This window comes from Vigna angularis, chromosome 7 (genome assembly GCF_016808095.1).
Source record: "Vigna angularis cultivar LongXiaoDou No.4 chromosome 7, ASM1680809v1, whole genome shotgun sequence".
In the NCBI taxonomy this organism is placed as follows: Eukaryota; Viridiplantae; Streptophyta; class Magnoliopsida; order Fabales; family Fabaceae; genus Vigna; species Vigna angularis.
In genome coordinates, this window is record NC_068976.1 from 23,463,556 (window position 1) to 23,476,680 (window position 13,125).

The 13,125-nt window shown below is 34.2% G+C and overlaps 1 protein-coding gene across 4 annotated transcripts; it reads left to right on the top strand.

Annotated features, from left to right (window-relative positions):
• Positions 1-314: 314 nt before the first annotated feature.
• On the top strand, positions 315-12,332 carry LOC108338359 (E3 ubiquitin-protein ligase BRE1-like 2). 4 transcript variants are annotated; one of them, XM_017575186.2, is made up of 20 exons: positions 315-370; positions 479-593; positions 1,414-1,575; positions 1,763-1,856; positions 1,931-2,161; positions 2,300-2,467; positions 3,900-4,093; positions 4,186-4,269; positions 4,377-4,496; positions 4,607-4,793; positions 4,876-5,036; positions 6,120-6,191; positions 6,530-6,606; positions 9,410-9,601; positions 10,082-10,154; positions 10,267-10,353; positions 10,969-11,106; positions 11,249-11,451; positions 11,678-11,840; positions 12,043-12,332. In XM_017575186.2, the coding sequence occupies exons 2-20, from the start codon at positions 486-488 to the stop codon at positions 12,172-12,174; spliced, it is 2,646 nt and encodes an 881-aa protein (XP_017430675.1). In that variant the 5' UTR covers positions 315-370; positions 479-485; the 3' UTR covers positions 12,175-12,332. The 4 variants fall into 4 exon arrangements, with proteins under 4 accessions (XP_017430675.1, XP_017430676.1, XP_017430678.1 ...); XM_052880816.1 differs by adding an exon at positions 1,141-1,287 and having other exon boundaries at positions 326-593; XM_017575187.2 differs by having other exon boundaries at positions 324-593; positions 4,377-4,481.
• Positions 12,333-13,125: the final 793 nt, after the last annotated feature.

The following is a 13,125-nucleotide window of genomic DNA, read 5'->3' on the forward strand; positions in this document are numbered from 1 at the left end:
GGCATGAACTTTGATTTTAGTTTTTATGAAAAATAGTTTTTTATTTTTCAAAAATTTAAATTACTATATTGATTTAAACATGATTTTTTTTTAACTCAATAACTAGTGTGATGTGATATTAAGAAAAACATAATAAATTTTAATTTTAGAGTAATTAAAAATATTTTTTTACGGAAACCAAAATAAAAAATATCAGTATTAAAAGTATATTTAAGCTTAATTTAAAATATATTTAGATAAAATTATAAGTACATAAAATTAAATACTATTTTATAAATGAAAATGGTCAATTGCTATTTACAAATATAAAAAATGCAGAAAGTGGTTCCACTGCACATCACCCTAAACTTGAGTAAATGTGTTTTCTCTGGTGTGCTGTGTGACTCCATTTCTTTTGTTTATCATTGAGAACTCTGAAGAATTGAGCAAGTTTTGATCTGGATTCCTAATGCTGTGGTCGTTTTGTTAAAAATTTCAGAATCTCAATGGAAAACTCAGACCACGACGAACCCGAGAAGAAGAGGCCTCATCTCACCTCTATTTCTTCTCGCACATCTAGAAACTCCATCAACTCTCCTACCACCAACAAAACTGTAAGCCCTTTTTCTCTCGCTATATGTTTTTGTTGTTCATCCATGTGTTCATATATATGTTGCTTTTTACCTCTTTCATTACACTATTGTGCTCTGTTGATGATCCGGTTCTGAATTTTTGTAGAGTTTGCTTTGAATTTGGTGTATAATTGCATTCTTTGAACTGCTTGGTATTGTGGACACAGAATGAATTGTTTCTTTTAATCTGGGTGGATGGAATTTTGGATAAAGTTTTGATTTTTATGACAAGGGGGTAACAGTGAGATTGTGGTTATTGTTAACTTAGTAAAGTCCATTAACGAACTTAGCTTCTTAAGATAATTATTGGTGATACTTTTTTACTAGTTATAGGAAAAGTACATGATGTATGCTGTAAACAAAAAAGAGAAAGGTAGTGAGAAAGAGAATCAAAATATCTGTAGTAAGTTTTAAACTAATCTCGTGACAGTTGAGAATTCTTATTTATGCATATATCATTCTAAAAGAGAATTACAAACGAACAAAATTGGTGTGGTTACTAAGGGGTTTAGCTCACTTCATTGAGCAGTGTGTGTGGGCTGCCAAGAGGGGAGTAATTAGCAAAGGTGACTTTGATGTCTTGTGATTGTTGATGTTTTCATGACACTGAGAGCCTTTCATGTAGAAGAGTCAGGCAAGGGTTTTTATGAGCATTGAGATGCTTAACTAGATTCAGGTAAAAAAAATGTTTGGTTTCTTTTTTATCATGCAATTACTCTTTCTGTGTGGCATCAAGATTCTTTTTCCATGTTAGTTGTTCAATAGTTTTACTTGTGTAACGTGGGATGGTATGCTCCCCCAGGCTGATGCAGGAGTCTTACAGTTTCAGAATCAGCAGCTTGTTCAACAGATTGACGTCCAGAAACATGCTTTGCATGGCCTTGAAGAAAAAATTAGAGAATTAAAAGGAAAGCAAAGTTCTTATGATGACTTGTTAATTGCTTTGAACCAACTCTGGACTCAGGTTATTCTTTATCATCATGCTCTGGTTTCTTTCACCCTCCGTTGAGTTTAGTGTCCTCCTCTCTTGAAAATAGCACTACCATATATAGAGTATGCCCGGGATGTCATTGGATGGCAGGCAATGCACTTTTTCTCATATTCCTGTAGGATAATATGCTATCTGGCTTAATTTTCTTATGTCTTTCTAGTTGGTTGACGATATGATTCTTCTTGGAATACAAGCTGGGAGAGGCAAAGGCAAAGACAAGTTGCGGTATTTGACTGACATTGAAAATCCTGAAGGTATATACACACCTACAAGTACTCTTTTCTTAGTGTAAAGTTAATTCAATAGACTGACTTGACTTACTCTCTAGGTTCACTTCCTTTGTGTCCTGCTGAGGATATATTTCTATGTAGATTAATCCAGAAAGATTCCATTAAAGGAATCAGTGATGATGAGATCACTGGTTATGTTGATGAGGCCCTTGGTTTGCGTCAATCATCTACAATGGAGTTGTTGAAACTCCTAAAAGATATTATTGATGATCAGATGGAAAGATCAGGCGGTATAGCTCAGCTTTTGGACGGAGATATATCACCAGAAGGTAAAAAATATGATATGCTATCCTGTTGTTGAAGCATATAGTTTTTTTTAAAAATATTTTTATATCATATATCAGTGTTGTAGAATAGTTAGAAAGTATTTATACAAATGACCTGTTGTTACTCATTCTGGTTTGCAGATGCTATAACCCTAATGACTAAGATTGATGATATGATGAAAGAGGAGGCAAATAATTTGCAAGAAGTGATTGATACTCTCCATGCAAAGCATAAAGAGTATACTGTTGGTATTCAAAATTTTATCAATGAGTGCTTACAAGAAAAATCTGATATTAAACATCTAGCAGGTCTGTAAAATGTTCTTTTTTTTCTTTTTCTTTTAAATTAGTTATTGTGAACTTTAGAAATAAAAAAATGTGAAATTTAATGAACTTGATTATCATATGCTATGGTTTAAATGGATTGCAACATGGTTTAATAGAAGAAGATTTCCTCGTATTTAATAGTCCTTTTTTTTTTCTGTTAAAGTGGTAATATTATATGTTGTATGAATAAATCTCCCATTTGATCCCCAAATATGTATCATTCATTTAGACTGAATTTATGTAATAATCCTTCTAGAAATGAATTGAATGTTTTGAAAAAATTTCAAGGACCAAATGGGGCCTTGCTCCAAAATTTTTGGAGCTTCTCTTACTGGAAAATTGTTTTTGAATGTCTTGCACACATTATTCTTCTCTTATTGCTTTGGTAATTGATTAGCTTTTTTGTTTGAAAATTATTTTCGTTTTGTAACTCTTTCTTTATAGATGAACGTGCTTAAAAGGTTAAGCTAAAGTTAAATTAGGAAATCTTTTATTCAGACTATATGATGCTATGTAAAAGAATGCATAGTACTTTGATTAGACCAGCAATCTGCCTAAGCGATAGTCATTAAAAGTTGAAAAGTCAATCAAGCTTCGTAGTTTGGAATGAGCTGATCTTGTTTTATCCAATTGAAAAATGGAAGAAAATTTGTTAGTGCGGAATGAAACATTTTTAAGAAATTAATATGATTTATAGTTGGATTATTTTATTGGAAAATTATAATATTGAAATTTCTTGTTTTGCAAAATTATAAAATAGGTATTGATTTGATTTTGAAATCCTATTGATTTTAGATTTGTATAAATCCTCCATCCAATTTGGTTGATTTGGGTGGATATGTTTTTATTTTAGTTTTAATTGTTGGATATACCAATTCATGTGCACGTTTTAAGGTTGGTGAATAGAAGAACAACTACTTAAAAAAGTTGACTTAGGTCATGACGCTCCCACCAATTGAGGCTTGGGGGGTTGATGTACTTAGCCCTTGCCCTACTAGTGGATAGGCTAGTTGGAGGGTTTGAACCTATGGCTGATCACAAGGCAGCAACCTTACCATTATGCCAAGGCTTGCTTGTAAGCTTTTCTGAAATTCAAATATAATTTAGAAATAACAACATCCTCAGAAGAGGACGATGGTTCTTTTGTCCTGTGCTTAGGAGGGAGAGAATTTTAGTTATGCAGTTGCATAATTCAATAATGTTGGAAAATTTTAAAGAGTTAAATTACAGTGTTTTAATGGGTCTGGTTAAAATTAATCAGGAATCGATATGACCAGAATTAATGTCCTTAGATTTATGCAGAGATTTTATGCTTACTTTTAGAAATCATAGAAGGAGAACTGTGATTGCTTTTATTTTTTGGCTGATTGCTTTTCATAATCATCACTAGAGTATTTTCTTGTCTTATGTAAAGGTGAGCTTGATGAGATTGTGGCTGAACTTGAAGAGAGTAGAAGAAAACTAGTCAATTTGGAAATGCAAAAGGATACGTCAATAGGGATGAATTCTCCCAATGCAGATGCAGTAAATGGAAATCTGTCTCCTGAAAACATTGCAGACAGGACCATGGGTTTGCGTGAGTTGAAGGATTCAATTGAAGAAGCAAAGGTTTTGCTCACGTGATTTTCTTTCCCTGAATCTGTAATTCCTTTGTCCTTGTTCTTTATCTAAAGAAGATATATGATTGCATAATGTCATAGATTGTGGATGCTGATCGTATCTCTGAGCTCCAAGAGGCACAGGAAGACAATCAGACCTTGACAAAGCAATTCCAAGATCTTCAGGTTTGTAAGTTTGGATTATCTAGTATGATCATATTTTCTCGAATTGTTGAGATCAGTTCGTTATAGAATCCCATGTAAAAGTTAGTTTCATCTATATTTATTTCCAGAATGAACTGAAAGATGATAAGTACATACGCAGTTCACGAATATACTCTTTAGCTAATGATCAACTTCAACATTGGACATCTGAATTGGCGCGGTATAAAACATTGGTAGAATCTCTGCAGGTTAACAGTGCTTTCCTTTTTTTTTTTTTTCCTTTAGTTGTATTACAGTTTGGTTTTAATTTCATATTTGCGGTTTCCTCTTTTACAATTTCTTTTAAATGTTATTTTAGGCTGGCAGTGTTCATATTGCAAAATGGGAGAATGAACTAAATTTGAAATTGGAGTCTGCTGATTCTGCAAGGCAGCTCCTTGACAATTCTGATCATAGGATTGATGACCTAGAGCACCAGTTGCAGAAGTGTATTATTGAAAAGAATGATCTTGAAATTAAAATGGAAGAAGCTAAACAGGATTCTGGTCAGCCTTTAACTTGTTTTGTGTTAGAATTGTGTTGGATGTGATTTGATCGCTCAGTTTCTTACAGTGTTATATATTTCAGGGAGAAAAGATATCAAATCTGAGTTTCGTGTCATGGCTTCAGCTTTATCTAAAGAAATGGGAATGATGGAAGCTCAATTAAAGCGATGGAAAGATGCAGCTCACGAGGCTGTATCATTACGGGAGAAAGCACATTCACTAAGAGAAGTATTGAACGTGAAGGTTGTTGCACAAACTCATTTGATATTAATATAATTTGCCATTTCATTTTCTTTCCCACCCACTTTGTGACAAGTCTTCCAAATAAATTTATCTACTTAGATTGAATATACAATGTTCTCTGCTTTGTCACGTACAAGGAATTTGGGTTTCGCAAGAGCATGTCTTTTAGCTGACTTAATTTTTGTTGTTAAATGTAAAGAAATGATTCAATCAAATGCTAACCTGGCCTGTTTTTGAAATATTACTCTAGCATACCGGAACAAGTAAAAGGACTTTTAATTCAGTATAAAGTGACATTATTGAATGCAATAAATATATCCTTCAAAATTGTTAATTGTTCCTATAGACATTGAATTCCAAGTGTCCATTTCTTTGTTTAATGAAGATGATGCAGTTCTGTATGCATGTTAAATTATAGCAAGTCAATGAAAGACTTCTAAATTGATGCAAGTTAACAAAAACAAAACACTTCCATTGCAATAAATCATGGTTACTGGATAAAACACTATGGTTAGTATATGATAGTTTGTGGTTATAAATAAAACTGGATTTTTTTTTTGTTGACTAACCACCTTGAATTTAATGACATAAAATTGTTAGTTGGAAAAATGAAGGAAGAGCCTATGGGTGGAAGGTTTTGCCACTTACCACTAGTAGTGTATAGAGTAGTTTACAGTTTTAATCAGTTTAGTACTTAACTAACTAACTAACTACAGTCAGTTAGGGCGAGCTGTAGTCTAGTCAAAATAGGCTGCACAAGAACTTATTTATTATATTTAAATACCTGAATTTTTAGTTTACCTAAACCTCTCTCTCCTTTGGCTTAGTTCTACTTTCTTCAAATACAAACAGTATCCACTGTAAATAACTAACTGCAGTCAGTTATGCTGAGCTGTCAGTTAGCTATGCTGAGATGAAGACTAGTCAGCATAGCCTCCATAGCAAGTTACTGGTTCTACATAGATACCTGTATTTTTAGTTTACATGAATCACTCTCTTTCAGCTTAGTTTTACTTTCTTCAACCACATACAAGATATACCTTATTAGCATTAAGGATGGCTAATTACTTTGTTGTGATGCAGACAAGTGAACTAAAGAGCCTTGCAAACAAATGTGCTGAGCAGGTTTTGGAAATCAGGTCTTTAAAAATGCTGGTAAGTCTGCCTTGGCCTTTAACTTTGTGTCACTCTTGATCTATAGGCATTTTCTTCTTTAATGGCTTTGCTGTATAGCAGTGACTCTTCTCAGTTTTCTTGTTGGGGTTTAAGTTGATTGATGCCACTTACATATTACTTTCTGAATCTAGAGTATGTCTGTGACTGAATCAGATATGATTGCAAATCTTTTCTGTTGTCTTTGATTTGTATCTTGCATGTGCACGGTCATCATTTCTTCCAAAGGTTACATAAAGATATTTTAGTTGTGATTTTAGGGGGATTCTTGATTCTCTAAACTTATTTTCAAATAAATTGATTGTGATATTTTGGTGCAGACTGAAAAGTTACAGAAAGAGAATCAGGAGTTAGAATTTGTTTTGGATATGTATGGCCAGGAGAATTATGATAAAAGGTATGCTGATTTGAATTATTAAAATGGTGGCGTGAGTTTCTTGAGGTTAATTTATGAGGTAGCATTTCTTATAAAGTATATGCTGAGTTTCTGATACATCACAAATGTAGCGATCTTTTTGCACATATTGTTTGCAAATAATATTTGTTAATGCACCTAAGAACCAGTATGTTCATGTATTGCTTAATAGAACACAATTAGTGTTCATGGGTATTAGTGTGTGATGGTTTGCACTCAATATTATCCCATTAACTAAGTCTCCAATTATATCATACCAAGTTATGTGCTGATTGAGCACAGAGACTACCAATGGACTCTTTTATGGTAGTTCCTTGAATCTCCTTGTAAGTTCAATATTTGTCTTACACTACATGTGATATTTGGAAGAAGGCTCTAAGTGTGTATTTTAATGATTTCCAACAACTGTATGATATTATTTTTTTGGTTTAGCACCCTCTAGAATCCAAACTATATTCCCATACTTCTGGCGTGGGACCCCATACCTTGTAATTGGATTTTAACATACTGGATCCCAAATAAGCTCAGAATCTTCTGTGTTTCTCTATCTCTATATTCATTATTCATGTATCCTTTGTACAGTTTAATCAACGGAGGAAATATCCCAAATAAGTCCGTAATTTTCCTTTGGTCCTAAGTGTTTCCATTCATAGTGTGCAACTTGTTAAGCTTTTACTGATACTTGAGATTGAAAAGAAATAATTCTTGAGGGCTTGATTGATCCCTCTCATAATCTTGTATTTATAAAAATAAATTGATACAAGAGTACATGATAATTAGGGTAACCTTAGACACAATATAATCATGATAGCGTAACCTAGACACAATATAATCATGATAAATAGGGTAACCTAGACACAATATAATCATGATAAATAGGGTAACCCTAGACATAATATAATCATGATAAATAGGGTAAATATTCTAACACTCCTCCTCAAGCTAGAGCATACAAATTGTATGTGCCAAGCTTGGAATAAATAAACTCAGTCCAACAAAATCAACTTGTCTAAAATGTTGAGGCAATAGACGTGGTAACTCTGACTTCGAATAAGATGTAGACCATCAAGAGAGAATGTCTATAAACCAAATTTGACTCACAAACCAGTGTAACCAAAGAGACTCCTCATAAGCTTATGGAGAATAATATTGGACAATCACGAAACTTCATGTAGGACCATGAACCTTCAAGTAGGATGACTTTGACAAAGTTGATTTCCATCAATAGTGAATGATGAGTGGTAGACAACGACAAACTGCAGAGATTGGATTTCCATCAAGTAAGGATGGGCCTGCATGGCTAAAAGCGACAAAAATGCAGTGACTGCTATCTCTGACTAGTTGGGGCCTACAGTGGCTGAAAGCGAAAAAAATGCAGGGACTGCTATCTCTGACTAGTTGGAGCCTGCAGCGGCTGAAAGCGACAAAACTGCAGGAAGTGTCATCTCTGACTAATTGGGGCCTGCAGTGGCTGAAAGTAGGGACTGTCATCTCTGACTAGTTGGGGCCTCTGACTAGTGGCTAGAAACATACTCCCCCTCATTGCAGGGACTAAATTGCCATAACTGACTAATGGGGCCTGCAGGGACTAAATTGCCCTCACTAACTGATGGAGCCTGTAGGAACTAAATTGTCATCACTGACTGATGGGGCCTGTAGTGGCTGGAAACATATTCCCCCTCACTGCAGGGACTAAATTGCACAGATGGGGCTTGCAGGGACTAAATTGCCATCACTGACTGAAAGAGCCTGCAGGGACTAAATTGCCATCACTGACTGAAAGAGCCTGCAGGGACTAAATTGTCATCACTGACTGATGGGGCCAGTAGTGGCTGGAAGCGACAAAACTACAAGCACTGCCATCACTGACTGACAAGGTGATGGGGGCCTGCAGTGGTTGAAAGGACAAAACTGCAGGGACTGTCATCATTGACTGATGGGGTATGCAGTGGCTGGAAACATATTGCAGTGGTTGGAAACATACTGCCCCTCACGACAAACGACGAAAATGACGATGCCGTCGATGACAAATCGTGAAGGTGGAAGATCATAATGGTCTCCTTTATTCATCAAAGCATCCAAAAACATATCTGACAAGGGACTGGTGAAATTGTTTGACTTAGATTCTGAATCTTGCTAGAAATAAACTCCCCTCATGCCATGAGGAACCTTCAACCTATGACTTTGGTGTTGAAATTCCTTGGTGTTAACCAACTAATAGCACTGACAGTTGCGGACAACAACTAAGGTTTGAAGACTAAACAGAAATCAGAACGGGACTACTCATTGAAGTATTTCAGAAAGGATGAAATTTTTAAGACCGTCGGTGGCCACAGAGTAGGAAGAGACTCAGACAACCTGCTCTGATACCAACTTGAGATTGAAAAGAAATAATTCTTGAGGGCTTGATTGATCCCTCTCATAATCTTCTATTTATAAAAATAAATTGATACAAGAGTACATGATAATTAGGGTAGCCTTAGACACAATATAATCATGATAGGGTAACCTAGACACAATATAATCATGATAAATAGGGTAACCTAGACACAATATAATCATGATAAATAGGGTAACCTAGACACAATATAATCATGATAAATAGGGTAACCCTATACATAATATAATCATGATAAATAGGATAAATATTCTAACACGGTTAAATTTAACTTGTAAGTATTTAGTTGTTCGTGGTAACTTGCTACAGAATTTATTTTGCATTGAAATCAAAATTATGTATACTGGGATGATTCGATCTTGATTTTCTGTAAAACTTGGCTATCAGTTATTCAGAGGTTAGAGAATCTGAAAGTAAGGCTCACTCTCAAGCTGAAATACTAAAAAATGCTTTGGATGAGCATAGCCTAGAGTTGAGAGTAAAAGCTGCTAATGAAGCTGAAGCTGCTTGTGAACAAAGGCTTTCTGCCGCTGAAGCTGAAATAGAGGACTTGAGGGCCAAGCTGGATACGTCTGAGAGGTTGGTCTTTCGGTGTACTTCTGTATTGAGTATGGCTTTGCTTAATCGACAAACTTGTCTATCGTTTTTACTTCCCTCACAAACCCATATTTGTGCCTGTTTATTTTGGGAGAGAAATTTGTTGTTATGAAGAGTGGTTCTGATACCTTGTCATTAACCAATTAACCTAAAAGCTCAGGCTGTTAAGATACAACATCCCTTTTATGCTTTATATCTTTGGCATGTACAGTTTTATTGAAATAAAAAATCTATTTTGAAATTTGTTTAACTCAAGAATGTCTTGACAGTTTATTTTTTATTGGTTTTTTTCAGTTGTTTGTTAGAATGTTCTTTATCAGATAGAAGTCCAATGTGTCCTCTTAGTATTTTCAATTTTTTATATTGACTGTTGTCATATGAATGGAATAAACATTTACAAACTAGCTTGTCTGTTAATATGCTGATACATACCATTTCCATGTTTTATCTGTCCATGTTCAGGGGTATTTTGGAGCTAACTGAGGCTATTAAAGTTAAAGAAGCTGAGGCAGAGGCATATATATCTGAAATTGAGGTTTGCTATCTGACTTTTTCTCCCCCTTCATACTAGATGAACAGAAATAAGTGGATTTGTTTACACTAACTCTCATTTCTTGTGATATAATTATTTGATTGCTATCATGAAGACTATTGGTCAAGCATATGAAGATATGCAGACACAGAACCAAAATCTGTTGGACCAGGTGATTGAGAGGGATGACTATAATATTAAGGTATATCTTATTTTCATCTTCAGTAAACACTATCTCATTATGATCTTCACCGTTTTTCCATGAACAACAGCAATGCATAGGTTATTTTCCTGGCTTTTGCTGTTCTGGTTGATGAAAAATATCTGGTTCGACTTTGTAGCTAATATATTAACTTCTGCTGTTTTGTGTAGAAATATATGTCAATATTTTGAAGAACTGATTATTCATGAATCCACATGTAAAAGTTAGCATCTGGTTAATTTATAGAAAAATCATTTTAAAAGGGTGGACTACTTAAGTGGATTTTATAGATCATGGATATAAGATGGAATCATTATTTGGAAGTTTTTTTTTTTGGAGAACGTGTGAGCAGCATATTCTAGAATCAGCTCTGGATCAACCTAGAAATTTGGGATAATCAATTTTGGAAAAAATCTTAGACAATAATCAATTTTCTCAAACATCGTGAAATTTTGCTGTATGAGAATTGATTTTGGCAGGGATAAAATCTCACTCAAACAAGAACTTTTTACCCAGAAAGTTGTGCAATTTGCTAAATCCTAGTGATATTTGCTCAAATAATTCGACTTTTGGTTAGTGAGATTATGTTTTTATAATATTCTGATTCTAATGCAGCTTGTATCAGATAGCGTGAAGACAAAACAGGCCTACAACACTCTATTGACCCAGAAACAGGCCTTAGCTAAACAACTTCAACAACTAAATACTTCAATAGAAAATTCAAAAGCGAGGATTGCACATAGTGAAGAACAGGTCCAACTTCCCCCGCTGCCAGACCCCTCCCCCCTCCACTGGTCCCTTTTTTTTTTCTAATATATTGGGAAATTATGCTGAACAAGTTTGCTACAGCAGCAGTTGCTTACTGTTTTGTTAAACAATATTTTGAATCCTGCAGATGAAAACCATTCTATCTGAAGCCATTAAGTGTAATCAAGAAGAAAAACACCTTGCGGTCACCCTGGAATTTGCAAGGTGGGAATTGGCAGATGCCGAGAAGGAATTAAAGCTGCTCAAGTCTTCTGTTTCCTCTTCAGAGAAAGAGTACGATCAAATTCAGAAAGACACGGAAGCTATTGAAATGGAATTGGAGAGTGAAAGGTATTTTTTCTTTTCAAGGAGGTTGGTCATACATCAAGTCCTGATCAGGGATAGATTTTCAAAGAAAGATTTTACATTGCCACAACTTGCAGATACAATTTCAATTCTAATAATGATCCTCTAGACTCAATAAATTGAGGGATTAGTAAGGTTGGTTAGGGGTTGAATAAACAATGAGTCGCAAAAGTAGTCTTGGAACTTAGGAATCTTGGGATATGTCGTGCAGGAGTTCAAGGAAGAAGCTAGAGGAAGAATTAAGGGAATTGAACAGCCAAATTGCTGAGCTGACTTCTGAAACTGGAGAAACCACAATACAAAAACTTGAAAAAGAAATAAGGATATGCAAGAACATGATCAAGTGTACTGTCTGCACTGATCGTCCTAAGGAGGTAACAACATGCCGACTTATCCAATTTCATTCACTTCTTGTTTTCATTGTATGTCTAAAAGAAGTGTAATGATTTTTATGAAATAGGGATAATAGCCCAAGTTGATTTGACATATTTTCTTGGACTTACAACTGCACATATGTAGTATCTAAGTTATAATTTACAACAGCAACAAGTAAAAGTTGATGTGTGTATTTGGCAGGTTGTGATTGTCAAATGCTATCATTTGTTCTGCAATCCATGCATTCAGAGAAATCTAGAGCTTCGACACCGCAAATGTCCTGCATGTGGAACAGCATTTGGACAGAGTGATGTCCGTTTTGTAAAGATATGAGACAGATGTTTAGATAACTTGTAGATAGGAGTTGATTTTATTGTTTTGGTTCCTTGGTTCCTACTGTTTGTCATTGTTACCTTCATTATATAGGTTCAAACAAGCATTCCTACCTCGAGCAATTAATATATGCATTAGAGAATTCACTTTTTGTTGCACTTTTTTGTGTCACATACTCCTTCCTTTCTCAAATTCCGACATTTTTTTACTGAATTTATACGATTCCAAACCCAGAATACGTTTGACAGAAAATTAGTTCATTGCAGTCTGACTGAAGAGTTGTTGACCAGCTTTATTTAACCACTTGAAGTATTTTTCTGAGCTACTTTTTACAGAACAAAGCCCTTTTTTCTTTGTTTATACAGGAAGAAGTGTTGACATGTTTTACTACAGTCTAACATATTTTTAATATGCTCTGGCTTAGGAATTAGAACTAGAATTGCTTTTATAATATGCATTGTTGCGTTTCGGAAATAATTACGATTTTTATTCAGAAATGTTTGTTTTGCCAACGTAAAAATTCAAAATTTCCAGGATGTTATATCCGGATACTTTTTTCTGTAAAACGTGTCTTGTCGAAAATAATTTGTTTAAAATACTTTTATAACGTGTAATCAGCGAGCTTTTTAATAAATTCTAGATTTGTATCTATTCACATAAGTATTTTGTATAATATCTAACAAAGTCAGTTTATAACAATTCTCTATTACAAAACACAACTTATTTGTTTTACCATAATAGAATATCTTAACAACTTAATTACATTTATTTTTGTTCATATTTATACAGGGATAGCTTCTTCCTATGTAATATATCATTTAATAGCATACAACTATTTACAATCAATATTTAAGAATAAATATATATATATATATATATATATATATATATATATATATATATATATATATATAAACGGTTTTATATAGTTAAGATAATGTTACATTGATC

Coding starts and splice junctions, on each gene's coding strand:
- LOC108338359 (XM_017575186.2), top strand. CDS start 486: ATGGAAAACTCAGACCACGACGAACCCGAGAAGAAGAGGCCTCATCTC. Junction 10,354..10,968: donor GGGATGACTATAATATTAAG/GTATATCTTATT, acceptor ATTCTAATGCAG/CTTGTATCAGATAGCGTGAA. Junction 11,107..11,248: donor TTGCACATAGTGAAGAACAG/GTCCAACTTCCC, acceptor TGAATCCTGCAG/ATGAAAACCATTCTATCTGA.